Source organism: Corvus kubaryi, unplaced genomic scaffold (genome assembly GCF_017639235.1).
Source record: "Corvus kubaryi isolate FWS band 111438036 unplaced genomic scaffold, C.kubaryi_AGA036_p1.0 37398, whole genome shotgun sequence".
NCBI lineage: Eukaryota > Metazoa > Chordata > Aves > Passeriformes > Corvidae > Corvus > Corvus kubaryi.
Window position 1 is genome coordinate 3,857,768 of NW_024581137.1, and position 16,917 is coordinate 3,874,684.

The 16,917-nt window shown below is 41.0% G+C and overlaps 1 protein-coding gene across 3 annotated transcripts in view; it reads left to right on the plus strand.

Annotated features, from left to right (window-relative positions):
• The window catches only part of ADCY1 (adenylate cyclase 1), a 160,510-nt gene that overhangs the window by 56,437 nt on the left and 87,156 nt on the right, over positions 1-16,917 (plus strand). For all 3 annotated transcript variants that reach the window (XM_042043119.1, XM_042043120.1, XM_042043121.1), the window contains one exon: positions 9,998-10,116. In XM_042043119.1, the coding sequence (XP_041899053.1) occupies positions 9,998-10,116 (119 nt within the window). The remainder of the gene's footprint in view (positions 1-9,997; positions 10,117-16,917) is intronic.

Here is a 16,917-nt window from a genome sequence, read left to right on the forward strand (position 1 = left end):
AACTTATTGTTATGGTCTAGTTATAAAATTATTCAAAATGCCTCTGCCCGAATTAAGGTGCAAAAGAGACCATATGCCAAAGTCAATAGTATGGATTTTATTTGATAGTAAATGTGAGAGAGAAAGAGAAAGGAAGAGAAAGAAATAGAAAAGAGGTGGGGGGACAGAAAGGGAGTGACCGAGACAGAATAAAGAAAATATCACCACTCCACAGATCCCACTGTAGTCCGACTGATCCTCTCCATCTGGTCTTCTTGGTGGTTAGGGTCCCCCAAAAAGCATAGAATCCAATGGATTAATATATGCTCAGGCCAGGTGGGAATGCCCAGGTACCTCCCCTGGGGGGGGGGGATGCAGTTTTACACAGTCTCTTGCAGCAGACTCTGGACCTGTTGCGTCACTTTGCATCACATGCAGTCCTGTAGTGCAAGGCCTCAGAATGAGTCTGGTAAGCACTTCGGGGGTCTTTGATGGATTATGACACCTCCTCAGCTTCCTTCCACAGGATGTGGCCTGTGGGGTTGGGGGTTCACAGCTGGGCCAGTTTGTGTCAGGGAGGAGGAATGTTCAGTGCCTTCTGAGCAGAGGTTATGCCATACACTGGAAACCTCTTCCCCCGCTCCTGCAGTTGTGGGGGGAGTCTGTGTAAACCTGGCCTCTGTGGTCTTCCCCACCCCAAACTCAGACAGAGATGATTCTCTGCGCAGCTGCTGGGTTTGACTTTCTTGTGGATGCATTCTTCTCCTTCAGCCTGAGATGATTGAACAATACTGTTATCTTATCTGGGCAGCTTAACTCACAGTCTAAAATTCCAGTCAGGCATCTTCAAGGAGGGGTGGGCTTCTGTGGTTGTAGCTTCTTTATACAGTTTTTGCTATAATGGGTGAAACTCCTTCATAACAATGTTTAAGGCATGAACCATTTCAGTCCCTGACACTTATTTAGGTCACATTTTTCTGGATGGTACCTAAAAAGTACAATGTGCTACTGAGTTATTCTTATCATGCTTCTTCTTGAATGCTGTCTTGTGAACTTTATACATTTGAGCAGTTTTATGGTCTCTTTATGCCCACTCTCCATCCCAATGCTTCTGCACTTCATGCAGCCCATTGCCTTCTGTTTTAGCCAAGACTTCATGCTCTCCTAATTCTTTCCCAAGGCCTTACCATCTCCATTGTAACTAACAATGTTCCATGTGGAAACTATCAATGCCTCATTAAACACTATTCTGTTGATACATCCTTCCTTTCCTTTATTTATACAAAAATAACCACTGAACCATAGAAAGATGTCAGAGTGGTCTGGTATAGTTGTATTCAGACTGAATGCATCTTCCAGTTCAACACAGAGTGTATTGATCATCTACCATAACTGTGTTGTTAGCCATTCTCCTAATACTCACAATCTGTGCATTAGGTGTCTGCTGTTTTATGGATGGTCTTTTATGATTATTACTGTAGTAATGACTTGCTGATTAATAGAATTTTCCAAGAAATCTCAGGACTGTTCTGAAACATTGCCACCTTGTGGCATCTGGAAGATCATAATCTTTAACAGCGCTATTACATGTACTTAGTCGGAAAAAAGGGCATAGCATAGTTGAATTTGCAATAATTCATTAACGAAATCTGCTGCCTTTGTTTTCCAGCTTACAAGAAGTATAAATGAATCCTAATAGTTGTACACAAAATTGTTCTTCCATGCATTGCATTGGCTTCTTTTCTGTCTCCTTTTTTTTGATTTTTCCTCAAGGGAAATTAAAATGGCTGTGCAGTGTAATATAAGAGTGTCTTGGTTTTGAAAGACAGGTGTCTGCTAAGGAAGGCAGAAGCCTCTCTTGAAGTGGCAGATGTAACCCCTTTCCCTCTAAGTTATCATAATTTTGAAATCAAGGGCCTTTAGGCAAAGATGTGGGAAAATAGGAATAACAGTTCTTTACTATATATATATAGATATAGATATAGATATAGATATATAGATATATATAGATATATAACCAGTCAAACAAAACAACAACAACTATGGCAGTTACGGCAAACACAAACCCAGTGCCAGCCTTCTCAGCTGTCAGGCCCTTTCCCCTCGGGTGCAGTTCCGCTCGCAGCCGGCAGGGGCGCTGGCGGCTCCCGGTGAGCAGGGCAGGTGCGATGGTTCCCCCGCGGCTGCAGGGGGCGCTCCGGAGCGAGCTCGGGGAGCACGCGGCACCAGTGCCCTGGGATCCCGGGGAAGGATGGAACAAGGGCTTCACAAACCGCTGGGCAGCTGATCCCGGACTCTTGGGAACAACAGGCTGGAACGGCAGGCTGGAACAGCAGGCTGGAGCAGCAGGCTGGAGCAGCAGGCTGGAGCGGCAGGCACAAACACAAATCCCGGGTGGCAGACGAGATGTATCCAAAAGGGGAACCCCCCGGAGGTCCAGGCAGGGTGAGCACGGCTACAACGCAGCGAAAGCTCGAAGCAGCAGCGGGGCAGGGCGGCCACAGCCCGGCCTCCAGCAGGGCAGGGAAGGCGGCTTTTGGGATCCCAGCGTTGTTTCCAGCAGAAAGAAAAACGGCCGAAAAAAAAGGAACCAGCAGCTCCTTTCTCTCCAGCTTCTCTCTCCGGACGCTGAGAGTGAACTGAACCCACACCCAGGTGAAACAAAAGAGTGGCCAGGCCCTTTTTGTCTTCTCTTAAGCACCCAGTGATTTATCGTCTTAGTAACAGAATGGGGGAAAATTCCTTTAACAGAAAAAAAAAAACCCCTAGATCTCTTAAAACCCCAACAAAGAGTGACAGAGATTGTGAACCCACTAACATCTAGCTTTTAAAATTATATAAAATTGAACATGGTATCACGGTTTTATTAGGCAGCAGGTGGTAATATTTAGGATGTACTTTGGAGTCCCTGCTGACTAACTAGGAACTGAATCTCAAAATTATATAGATGACTTGACTCTGAAACAGTCTTATTAATGTTTTACATGCATGTTTTATGCTTGTCTTCTCTAGGGAGAAAAAATTGTTTTAAAATATGGTGGTACTTTCCATTTAAGTATAGCAATAACAAAAGAAGATCTGTGATAGACAGCAAAAATTGTTGGGCTAGATTTCATGTTCCATTTTGTAAAAAAGTTTTGTAGAGTAGATGATCAAAATCTCCTTTCTTTTGTGAGGTCCTTTTCCTGTTTGTCATCATTGTTGGACTGTTACTATAACAAATAAAAATATTCATGTTTTATCCACCAAGAAATAAATATGTCAAACTTGGTTTTGTCGTGTTCATTTTTTACTTTCTTCCTTCCTGAAGTCCCTATGATAATGCAAAAAAAAAGGTAACACGGGCATGAAGTCTATCCTGAATAATGTGGTTCAGTGCTAGAGAGGGCGAAAAAGGACCAGGACCTGGAGTGCCATCCAGACTTACTGCTTTCCCCAGCATTAGATTGGGAACATCCAAGTCCCATTTAGAGAAGGTTCCACAAGACAGAGCTCTCTGCCATCCAGGTGTATGGCCCAGACTTCCTGATGGGTGAAGGCAGTGTCAGCGTGCTGGCTGGAAGGAGCAGTTCAGGAGGAATTTAACAAAGCTGGTTGAAAGAGATGGAGCTGTATCCATTACAGCCCCGTTCTCAAGGGATTGAAAATCGTGCAAAGCAGTTCAGTTTTCTACATGGCCCTTCCAGACTGTAGCTTCATTCTCAAAATGAATTCCAGCAGATGTGCATGTACAGTAGGATGAGAGGACAATGAGCAATGAGATTCAAGGAACCAGAGAAACACAAGAGCCTACAGCTCTGAGGCAATGCTACAGTTCCCTTGGTTGCTTTTCTCAGCTTGGTTGCTTATCTCAGAAAAAATGACAACTGTTTCCTTTGATAAAGTAGACTGCTCTGACTCTAAATAACATTTCCATTTTGTTTTCTTTGTATCTCACATGATAAACTACAGGAATACAACTTAGCATGGGGAAACAGAGCAAGTGTATCCAGTTTTTGGGTAGAAATTTGTGAGGAGTCTTTCAGCTGCACACTGGACAGCTGGAGAGAAAGAAGAGGATGCTGGCTAGGAACATTTAAGATATTTATGTGCTTTTGAGCCTTCTTTTCTGATGAGGGGAGTGTGGATTCATGAAATTATTTACAGCCTACTGAAAGAATTTGAAAATGTGTCACAGTCATTTCCCATACAGATGTTAAAATGAATCATTTTGTACAATAGGAATAATGGCATAATGCTGTTTGGGGGACTGCATGAAATTATTCTAAATCAAGGTGAAAATTTCAAAGGACTTTGAGTAAATTACAAGTGTTTGGAATGAGCAGTAAAATGAGAAAAGAGTATGATTTTCAAAATGGGAAGGGGATGGGCATCTTCATTTGGAGGCAGGCACGAGAAGTGTATTAGGAACATGCACTGGGGACTCCCATAAAAGCAGAGCCAGGATGCTGGTGGGAGAGGCTGTCCAGGGCAGGAATGGGGATAGAAGAGGGAGTTGTGGTGAGAAACCTCCATACTGGAGAAAGCTGAAGAGAGTGTTCGGGCAGAATAGAGCATGCAGATGATGGGGTTTTTTTCTTCAATAGTCTCTGCTTGCTTCTTTCCTCTCCCTTCTCAGAAATGAGAAATCACACAACTGCTAGAGGGTGCTGAGCCTTGAGCTCCTCTTCCATTTTAGAAGCCTCACTTGTGTGTGGTGAGATAGCAAGATGGCTTCAGGCCTCCCCAGGAGGCTTCAGGCACCCTCCTCTCCTGGTCCATGTGCTGCTGTCTCCTTTGGTACACAATGGTCAAAGCGGACCTCTAGAGATCACCTAGCCCAACCACTCTCTCAAAGCAGGACTGCCAGCAACACCAGGTCTGGTAAACTGTGGCTTTGTCTAGTCAAGTCTTGAATAACTATTAAACCTTTTCTTTGGGTCCAACCCATAATGAAAATTGCAGTCCAGGATCTTGTACTTGTAAATAGGGCTGAGAATGTTCCAAGTAGTAATACAGGGTCTTTTTGTCCATTAACAATGGGAAACACTTTTTCCTATCCATTTTACTGCCTTGGCATATTTTCCTTCTCTGTCATGTGCATAATGGTACTAGTTGTTGAATAGGGCCAAGGTAGCACTGAGCAATTCCTAATTCATTTGGTATGCACATTTTGACTTGCCTTGGGGTCAAAATAAATATTTGTTCCTCCTCTAATTTCCAGTGATGCTGCATTGCTATGGGAGAAAGAAATTTGAATGTTTGTCTAAATTGAGTGTCCTTTTCAAAAACAGCTGTCTTCATTAGTAATGCAGAAATCATTATTAATGAGGATGGTACAATTGGCAGAGGCAGCCCAGTTTGGCATTTGAAATCCCAGAACAGGACTGGGAGTGTAAAATATTGTGAATGAAGGAGATCTAGGTCCTCATCTATCATTTTCTTTTTGTAGTGAGATTTCTGCAGGGAATGCAAAATCATTGACTTACAATCTCTGAAAAGAATCTTTCTTTTCAGCATGTGATTTCACTTTAAGAGTATACAAATTCCTAAAATAGGTTAAGTTGGTTGTATGGCCAAATTTTAATGTTCTATGTAGAAAACAGCTGTAATAATCCTAAACAACATTGTGAACCAGTGAGAAAGAATAAAATGCAGAAACGTTTTGTTTCAACTAGACCTTGTGTTTAGGAATATATCACATGTTGAGGCTACCTCAATACAAAATAATTTGTTACCACCTAGAAGGTTTGCAACATGAGTGTTGTTTTATTTTGGTAAAAGTTGTTGCTAATTGATTGGTGCTCACGGTTTTACTCTTTCTATTTTTTCCCGTCATCACCCGACCCTATTAGAGGCAACAATCACTCAAGCATGAATGTCACCATAAATGTGAGTGGTCTTCCATTAGTTTTGTCACTTGTTCCATTCAATGCACTATGCAACCTACACACCTAGTTTTCCTTTTAGCCTGGTTTCCAGATTGTTTTTATAATCAGATCAGCCAGACAGGAGAAAATAAAAAAACTGGACAAAAATCATAGAACTTGCTGAATAGATCCAGGCAGAGCCCTTTCCCAAACCTTCCAAAAGCTATATTTTGTGTATATGAATTCCCTCTTGCTGCTCCAAAACTCTTGAGTCCTTAAGCGTTTCTTAGGCTGTCCTGAAGGGCAATACCACTTTGCTTGACAGATGGGATTTGGCCATGAATAGAAGAGACTTTTCTTATATTCTTTCTGGAGAACTGGATGATGTTTTTCATTTATCTTCAGTGTTTTGATACTTTGCATTGCAGGGTTCTTTCTTACATTTTCCAGTCTCCCCTTCAGTGACAAATCCTTACAGTCACGGTGCTGCTTCCCTTCTAGGTCTGAAAGGTCATCATTGGCTGCCCTTTGAGAAAGCCGTAATTGAGTCTTTCCTCACTTGGTGAGTCTGAGGCTTCCAACCCTCTTTGTATAGACTCAACAATTCTTCATCAGTAATTTTTTTTTTTTTCTCATCTCTAATGAAAAAAAGCAAGCCATCACAATTTGATAGAGGATTTTCATATGCTCCTTTCAGGTTTTGTTATAGTCAACCTAACATGTATAGGAATCATTATTTTTGTAGCCTCCCTTAGTACATCTGACATCTGCACATTTCAATGCTGTCAGGTGCTGCATCCCACAGCTCTCCAGTGCTGCCTTCACAGTAATGATTCTTACTACTTCCCTGGATTCCGTGTTATTTGCCATGCGCTGCAGACATTATCTGTGAGCTTTTTACATGTACTGTAATTGTGTTTGCAGACCATAGGAGAACTACTCAGTTAGCACTAGTCTCTGGAAGAGTGTCAGTATAATTTTTGTTTGCTTGTTTGTCTGGTAAAGTCTGAGTTTCTAGGAAACAAAAGTCCAAAACCCACTCTCTCCATAACAGTTTTGGAATGTACTAATCCATTTCAGCAAAATGGCAAAGATCTTATTTAATATGTTCACTGAAAGAGAAGCTAAAGAGAACATTTAGTCCTTATCAGATATAGTAAATTTTTCATCCAGAGCAGTACTGATGAAATTCCAGCATGCATCACTTATGCCACCTTAAGCAGCAGAGAATTTAACCATCAGTCCAAATTCCTGTCTTGTGTGGGTATTGTCTGAGAGGTGGTCAGCTCATTTCATGACCCCAGTATATTTATCTTAACATAATAAATCAACTTTAAGACACAAGTAGCAGTGTGACACAAGAGCTTCATAAGATCCACTGTGGACAAAATACTTGGTTTGGATTGTAACCCAAAATTTGGGTTACCCAAATACAATTCTGCTGCAGAAATATAAGCCTACTTAATTAAATCAACATAAAAATTACAGTGAATAACCATTTTTAGTGATGTTAGATCATTTGGTTAATTGGAAATTTCTATATGTATAAAGTGTCAACAAATATTTAATTCAATCATCTTCTTTGCAATATTCTTGGTGTGCATTGTTACGAATGGAGAGAAGAGCTTTAGGAAGTCATGCCTTTGACTCAGATTTCTGGCAGTAGCTCTGTTTGGGGCAGCCTGCAACCCAGATCACTCTCAGTCGCAGGTTCTTAATAATGGCCAATTAGGTCTATTACAAAATGAATTATTTGTTTAATAGACACAAATTTAACAGACATAAGACTTTAACAGATTACTTACTACATTCCCAGGAAAGTAACCAAGAATTCGCATCCGAACTTGCGGGAGAAGTCCTGCACATTTCCAGAGTGTGTGTAGGAGGCTTCTGCCTCCATGAAAATTAGTGTAGCTTTTATAGTTAGTAAAGTAACGTGTCTCTCAGTCAGGAATTCCTAGCTTATCTGTCTACATCTCGCTCTCAAGGTGAGATGTTTATTGTCAGCTGGGGATCTCACCTCCTTGGCGCCAGAGATAACTCACTGGTGGACATCTGTCTGGCCTGGGTTGTCTCACCAATTCATGTGAGGGGGGAGAATATTTGGAGCTATGAACCAGCTGCTGGACAGAGTGGATAAGCTCTCCTGTGGCAGGGAGGGATGTCCTGCCACATACATATAAGAAGAGTAGGAAATAGAGTTGGTTAATTATCCTTAGCCTCAAGACAATGTGACCACCACAAACATATGACAGAACTTCAGTCTAAAGATTACCAGGGCAATTCTGCAAAGTTTAACTTAATCCTTCTTTCGATGTGTCTTCCAGAAGAAACCATAAAAAAAAAAAAACAACCAACCTTTGAATAAACTGAATATTATTTGATGGCTTTATCTGGTGAATGTGTGAATGTAAGCAACACAAAGCACTTGCAGATACCCTCTTCTCAGTGTTAATTTTTTCTCCTTATTTATTTAATATCCAGTAAAGAAAAGGAGGATATGGTTGGGCCAAAATATGCGCTTTTTGACATCTTGCACCTGCCATTACAGTGGCTCTTGATCATCAGATAACAGAATCACAGAATGGTTGAGGCAGAAGGGCACTCTGGAAGTCATCTGGTCTAACCACATTCGTTTCCAGGATGAGATGCTTCATCACTTTCCAGGACTCAAGGTGAAACTGGCTGGCCTGCAGTTCTCTGTGTCCTCCTTCTTGCCCTTCTTGGCTAGAGAACTGACATTTTCTTTCTCCAGTCTTGCGTCACTTATCCCAGTCACCACGTTTGACTGTCAAGAGTGGCATTACAGTGACATCTCACAGCTCACTCAGTGCTTGTGGATGTGTCCTGTCAGGGACCATGGACTTAAATCTATTCAGTTTGCTTAATTGTTCCCTGACCTAATCCTCTTCCACCAAGGGTACATCTTCATTGCTCTAGCCTCACCCCTCGTTGTCTGGAACCTGAGATTCCTGAACCAGATTGGATGTGGTTATGTGAATTCATTCAGACTGTTGCCATGGCTGAAACTAGCAGGTCTGATGGATTAACCTGGAAATGTATTTTAAATGGCAAGCATTTTCTGGGTGCAAACACAACTTGAGTAGGTATCCAAGGTCACCTTACAATACCTAAGAAGAGTAGCTTCAGATTTTCGAGATGGTACCTGTGAATGGCCAGAATATGTGGAAAAACTACATGGGCCTTTATAGTCAATACTGACAAGATCCGTAATATTAGAGACCCTTTTTATGCAGGTCAGTGACCCATGCTAAAAATTTCTCTGTGAGTATAGCAAGAAGGCTTGTTTAGCCAGGGTTTTGTACTGATGCAATTCATTAAAGACATTGCCACACTGGCTAAGATGTCATTAAAACTGGGCTTACTGTTCCACTGAATTTGACAGTGGATAAATCCATCATCTACTCTCACTGCTTAATAACCAGCTGTCATAGCCCCTGTAATGTAACACTTTCATTATATCCAGGAAGAAATAGGACACACAAAAGGATAGCAAATAATCCTGGGAAGTCTTTCCCAGACAGATAAAGGCTACTAAGAATAAAGTAAGTTGTTATTATTAGAACTGTGATGTTAATGAAAAATATGGATAATTATATGCTCTTGAAGCTGATTTTTTCTGTGTAGGTTTTTTTTGTTGTTTTGTAGGTTATTTTTTTAGTGCAGAAGACTTAAAAAAAAGACACCCACACACGTTACAGTGGGGATTACTGCAATAAGCATATTTCAAACCAGGAGTCCTGTGGAAAGGAAATATATATGGACAGATTCGTGGTAGATGTTTCAGAGGTCTTTATTTCTCCAGCCGCATGGCCGGGGCTCTCCTCAGGAATTCCACAGTCACGGGACCCCAGGGTCCTTGGCCACCCCGGGGAACACAAACCAACCAATGGGAAATGAGACAGACCAGGGGCAGGGAAACCCCGTGTCTCCCCCCCAGGGCCCATCTCCCAGGGCTCCATGGCAGGGGAGGAGACCCCAACACACACAGTTTTCAGGAGTTTGAGATAAATGGTTCATATTATTTATGCAGCAGACATTTTAAGGAAGCAGATTAAGGGAAGATTGTCCAGTTTGCTAGTTTAAAGTTTTTGAAAAATGATCACATACTATACCACAAAACTGATGTTGTTTATGTTTTCTTTTAGGAACGTCTCTTGATGAGCCTTTTGCCCAGGAATGTTGCAATGGAAATGAAGGAAGACTTCCTGAAGCCTCCGGAAAGGATTTTTCACAAGATTTACATTCAAAGGCATGACAATGTTAGGTAGGATTGATGTAGCCCATGAAATAAACTAAAGAAGAGAATATTTAGTACAAGGACAGTGATGTATAATTGCATTCAGGGTTCAGAGAAAAAAAACAAGCAGCATAGTGAAGATTTATCATTTATACAGACTGGAAGAATGGGTGCACTAGGAAGATTTAATAGTCTTCCCAGGAGATAATCCTGAATCAATAAATGTCTTAGAATAGTAGGGGTGGGAGACTGACAAATTTTTCCAAATGACTAGTCATTGGTTTTGTACTGTATTATGTTTTGGGTGAATAGGAAGGAGTATTTATTCTGCATGGTAGTTTTTGCACATTTATACTTTCTGATAGTAAGATGAATTACTTCAAAAGTGATAGATTTTCCTGAGTAATAGCATGGAAACACAAAAAGAAAGTGTGATGTAAACTTAAAGAAATTTATATTTGTCCACATCACGTGAGCGTTACCCCTCAGAAATTATTGACTATGGCTCAGTTCTACTTCTTGCCCTTGTTAAGTAGCTGACTGTGTGCAAGTGCTGTCATTTATATTGCTTGTTCTTAAAGTGCATTCTCATTTGTTAATCTTCTTTGCCTCCAGAAACAAATTCCTTTAAGTCATTGTCTGTGTTTTATCACACTACTGCCAAGTGCCTTGCTTCCACATCAAAAACAGCATTAAAGTTCAGTTTGTATCACTCTTTTACTAAACAAGCTGCAGTGTTAGTAAGTGATGTTCCAGAGCTGCCTTGATTTGCATGGTGTACTCATGTGACAAAGGAGTAAACTTCAGTACATCCTCTTCTCCCTCATCCACTGCTAAGTTTCTTCTCTCAGGGTTTAGTCTACCTCCCATTGAGCTGGCTTTAATATTTGCAAGGACCACTTCCTAGTGAGTAAGTTGCAACTAAAAGCATTTCTGTTGCTAAGGGAATCAGAGATGTCTGTGATGGAAGTGTTCAGAAGACTGCCAGATTAGGTCAGTTTTACGCTGTAAAATTAAGCATTACTGAATTAAAAATTAGTAGTTCACTTCATGCTAATTGTTAAGTCTTGCATAATGTTAATCTCATCATTTTGGATACAAAACTCCTGGTCTTTAACAATCAGTTTGAAGTTGGTTCTAAGTGCACACTACCCCAGAGCTGATGTGGCAAAGCTGACAATGTTGTTTACAGTATCTGATGGTTCTCAATTGTTAAAGCCTGACTTGAGAGCTCCGAAAAGACACATTCAAAATCTAAGTGAGCTGTCTCACTCCTTCACTTTTCCTTGTTCATGTCACATGGTTTTATCCTGTTGCACCCCCACCAACACCATTTGTATGTTTTTTCTTGCCAATCTTCAATCTTTGAATGATACCCTGTCTGTTTATTCGCAGTCAGTTGTGATAATCAAGTCTCAGGTATGCCAGATTTTGGTGCTTGGGTGTCTTCTACTTTGACCCTTTGGTGATCACATTTCTTAATATACTTACAAAAATTGTGTCTAAAAATTATGTTCTCATAGTGCTATGAACTACATGTTGGTTGCCCTTAGGATCAAGGCTAGACAATGATAATTACATCATGATTAGTATATTTATATCTTGTATGTGTCACAAGTCTCTGCATTCATTAGAGTGTGTATAGTCATCTTAAACAGCATTGCTTTGCAGTTGATTATAGTGCTTCTGAGTCCTCCCTTTTGCTAAGATCTTTTTGAAATGTAACCTCAGGAGTAGTCTTTTTTCCTACATGACATGTTTTTTTCACATAAATACTAAAACTCCTGTGGCTTATTCACTGCTTAGATGTGGAGTTCATAAAAGGTTTTGAATCCAGACACCCTGTCTGGAGAAGTGAATTCATTCTCTGACATTAAGAAGGTACTTTTGGGGCAAATGAAGCCCAAGTAAGATGGGGTCATTTTAATGTCACAGGTAAGATCCTCAGGAAAGAGAACTGAAAATAGGAGACCTCCCTTCACCATCTGTACTTGCAAGAAATCATATTGCCTTTTATTTCAGTAATGCAACTAATCTATAATTATAATAATAATAATTTAGAGGACTCCCGATTTATGGGGTGAAATAGTGTCCAGTAAATACCCAGCAATCTGTGGCAAGCAGGTCCGAGTAGGCCAGAGTTTCACCCCGGAAGTTTTGTGACTGTGTAGATCTGTGTAGATCCGAAGGACCAGCAGGTGCCACCCTGACACCAGTGCCTAGCTTTTGGCAGGGCTGCTGATGGTCAGTGCCAATAATAAGTGTTTGCTTTACTTTCTTAAGGAGATTAAAACTTTTTTTTTCTTCTGGGTAGTGGCAGTTCAGTGTTATAACAGGTAAACCTGAGAGATCATTCCTGTATTCTTGTGACTTGTCCTCTTCACATCAAGTGTTCTGTAAAGTGCTACTATTAAAGCAAACCAACAAAAAGCCCCTCTGTAATTCATATTCCAGGCTTTTTTAACTCCAAAGCTACACAGTGGAAAATAGAAAATGAGCTGCACTTTTACTTTTCCTCTTGCAATGCTTTCTTTTTCGCCCCACAAATACCTGGAAGTATCAGAGCATTATTCTTCAGAAAAGATAGTCTGAAGGAGGCAGGCATGCAATTAGTAAACTATGTGATTTTTCCATTCCTTATCTGTTGAAAAAAACAAAGCAATAAAACCCCCAACAGCAAAAAAATACCGTCATAAGTAACAGAAAGTATCTGCTTCAGTCTTCTAAATAGCTGCCTGAAAAAAAGACAAAGAATATTTAATCTTACGTGTGAAAAATAAGACATTCATACATATACCTTCTTTACCTTCTCCCAGAAAAGCACAGGCAGATACATTACAGTGGAGATGCATACACCTCTGTAAGAAGTGAATGATGGACTGGGAAAAAGTGCTGGCACGTTTCATATAACCATGGCAACAGCCCCGATTTATCAATTAGTTGGTGTCTATTTTGCCAACTACCCAACAGCTGATGAATGACTGCCTGCAACTGTGCCTCTGGAGGGGAATGTGTCATGTTTTGATCATCTCTTCCCAGATGTGTGTAGTACATCTGCTACCTTGTAAAGTTTTTGAACAGATTTGCTGTGCAGTGAGAAATGAGGGCATGTGTTTTAAAGGTAGACAAATAACCTAATGCAAATGCAATATGCAAAACAAGATACGCAAATACACATCCAATATAGCATTAGCCCAGTGAGGACATGTAGCGGGTTGGGTTTGTAACTGGGTGGAAACACCAATTTAGTGTAGTGGTTTGGTCTAAAATACTCATTACTGTTTATCTTCTGTGAGATAAGAATTAGGAGAAATGCAAAGCAGGCACCAAACTTGAAAGAATAGAAAGAAGTTTATTAACAGACCTAAAAGAAGGGAAAAAAATTATACCATACCTTCAGAACTCTCCTCCTCCCCCCACCTTCCTCCCTTCTCCCACTGACAGTGTAAAAAGACAACCCTTAAGATGTTCAGTCTGTTTACCACTTCCGTAATAACCTTGTTCAGTCCATTTAGAAAGAGAAGTCTCTTCTTGCTCATGCTGTGAAAACAGTATCACAACGAGACAGCCACCCACTTCCAAATATTGTTCAGTCCATTTAGGAAGAGGAGTCTCTGCTCGTATGTGAATCCCTTCCCCCGACTTGCAGCTTTTCCCGCAACTGCTTTCGAGGGTCCACTCTTGAAGTTTTTTGGGGTACAATTTTAAGGTTGAGCCGTTCAGAAACAAAAACAGAGGCCCTTCTCCTTCCCTGGGAGCAAAGGGTCTTCCTCATCTTCATCGTTAGGACTATCTCTGGGAGCATCTCTAGGAACTGAGGTTTTCTCCTTTCCCTTTTGGAGCAAAAGTCCTCATTGCTTCCATCTCTCCCTGTCCAAACTTCTCATGAAATTACAGCTGCGTCAGCATCTGCCTATCTCAGCGCAGGTGCTTTTGCTTACGAGTTGAACACTCCACCCCCCATATCTTCATGGAATTACAACGGGATACTTGGATATATCATAGCTTCACAACAGACTTTCAGCTTTAAGCATCTCCTCTCTCTCTTCCCTCAGGTTTTCAGCTCTTCAGAGCAATAAAAGGGTTAATCTCACCTCGGCCTTGCAGCTGGAATTTTTCTTATCGCAGTGGAGAGGGGGAAGAGCCGAGCCGCTCCGGCTGCAAGGCAGTGGGGGGGGGGGGGGAGTTCCACGGCTGGAACAGGTCCATCGGCTCCAGGATGGCCATGGCCCAGCCCGGCCTGGCCCAAGCAGGGCCTGGCCAGGCCCGCTGACCCCCACACGGGGCCCGCAGCCACCTGTCCCAGCACCGGAAACGAGAGAGAGAGCTGGAGGGGAGTCTGTCTATTCTTAAATGTGGATCACAGAGGCGGTCACAACTTTAAGTGGCTTAAAGAATTGTCCATATTCAAACTGGCCAGCTGATAGGTTCTATCAGGTCCCAGAGGAAGCTGTAAGCCCCCCTTAGCAAGGACATCCCTTCTGGGACTATGCTTGCTAACCTATGACATGACAATAAACTCAACAATCAGGAAACTACAATAATTGAAACTAATACAGTATCTGTGGCTTATCAGAAGGAAAAAGTCTGTATAGAGTCCTCGAGCTGTTTCAACACAGTACAAGTGTTATTTTACTGGGGTAGTCCCAGACAAGGACATCATGAAAGATGTGAGAACCAGATGTCGTTACATATAAAGGCTACCCAACAGACCAGCTCTACTGTGGTGCTCAGAAGTATGTTTTGTAACATGAAGGAGACATGCTTTTCTAAGATTTGGTTAAGAAATTTAAGATTCATATTTTCTTGTTTTCTTATTCCTACAGGGCTGAGGAATTTACAGATCACATATGTAGGTACAGTTGCTATTGTAAAAAGTTGCTAGTCCTGGCTGAATCTCTCCATGGAGCTATTATTCAATGAAGAAAATTTCAAATTTAATTTCAGCTCAAATATATGCCCTGTATGGAAACCTCAACCCATTTTGTTGTTTGTCTCTCTTGGAATGGACATTGGGTATTCATGAAACTGTTTCAACACGTGGATGGATAAGGATATGGCTGACCTGCTATATTAACACACAACTTTTTGCTTCATTCTTTGACTCAAACAATGTTGAAGAGATAAAAAGAAAGTGAACATTGAACAGCTAAAAATTTCTTGGGCTTCTGGTACAGCAGGTTCATTTAGCCTTATTTTTACAAGCGGGAAATAGAACTGGATGCTTTGTAAGAAGAGATATTAATTTTAGGAAACACACTGCCTGTTTCAAAGCTACTAATAAAGAGATTCCTTGTGGCATTTTAGAGGTTCTTGAGACTCAGTGTGAAGCGAGAACACAATCTGCAGATATTAATGTGCAAATATTTCTTGTCCGTTCTGTCTTTCAGAAACCATCAGAACTTAAATAATTTTTAAATTTAACTTACCCATTCCAACATTTTAAAAAGCTGGAATCATGATGCCTATGAACAGAAATATTATATAGTCTTTCTGAACTTGTAAGACTTCACAGTGAACTAGTTTTCGTAAATTATAATTTCGTTAAAAACACACCCTCCCTTTGTTTTTTATTTTTAACAGCCCTCTTTAATTTTAGAGAGCACTTTTTTCTTAAAAATTGAAGTGAATCATACATAAAATTATTAATAAACTTTCCTTATGTTTGACCTTTGAGGCAAAAAGAGTCCTACAGGTTCCTTTCTGAGGCACCATGCACCATTAAAATACCATTTTTACTGTAAGTTGCACTTTAATTAAACAAATGGCCCAAATAGAAATAAAAAACAGGGCATACAATCCCTCCTTATTTTGCAGAGTACTTGTTTATACAAGTGGCTCCATTGAAAACAGCAGGACTATTCAAGTGCACAAAACACATGAATGAGTACTGTTAAAAGTGAACATTTACTACCTACATGCTGTCAAATCTCTTGTGTAACTTGGCATGATTTCTCCTTCTGAATCCCCCATAGAGTGACGTAGAAAAGGGTGGCTCTGTCAATACTCACACTTGGGAAGCAGCTTAAATGTCTTAAACCAAGCCACAGGCTTTCTGCACTCAGTTCTAGCAGGTGCAGCTGCTTCCTGCTGTGCTGCAGGAGGACTGCAGTCACTGTGCAGGTTCTGCCTGCTGGGATCATGGGGGAAGAAAACAGGAATACAGAAGGTCCTGGAGTGATAACTCTGGGCTTGTTAACACAGAAATGCTTCAGATGGTCAAGGAGTGTGAGATAATGATGTATGTAGCTCATATGCCAGTGCTGAACCAGCTTGGCTCTTTGTGGCAGAGGAGAGAAATGGCTGTTTATAGTGTTTCCCTTCCTGAACTTGCTCACTGTACTGCTGCTTTGCTTTTGTTCAGAAGTTTTATACCAGAACAAGTTAGAAATAGCTGTTGGCATTTCAAACCAAATAGTCTAGATAGCTTTAAAAAAAAGTCCTTAGGAAACTTCCATTAAACATTAGAATCATGAAATCATAGAATGGTTTGAGTTGGACAGAGCCTTTAAAGATCATCTAGTCCAGTCTCTGTGTCTGGGTCAGGTTCATACATAAGTATTGCTCAAAAGCCTGACCCACCTGAGCTTGAATACCAAAGATGGGTTATCCACAGCTTCTCTGAGAAACCTGTTCCACCTTCCTAGTGAAGAGTATCTTCCTTGCATCTAATCTAAACCTACCCAGTTTTAGTGTAAAACCATTCCCGCTTGTCCTATCAGTCCTATCCCTGATAAAAAGTCCATCTCCAGCTCTGTTGTAAACCCCCCTTGGGCTCTGAAAGGCTGCTATAAGGTCTGCCTGGAGCCCTCTCTTTTCCAGGCTGAA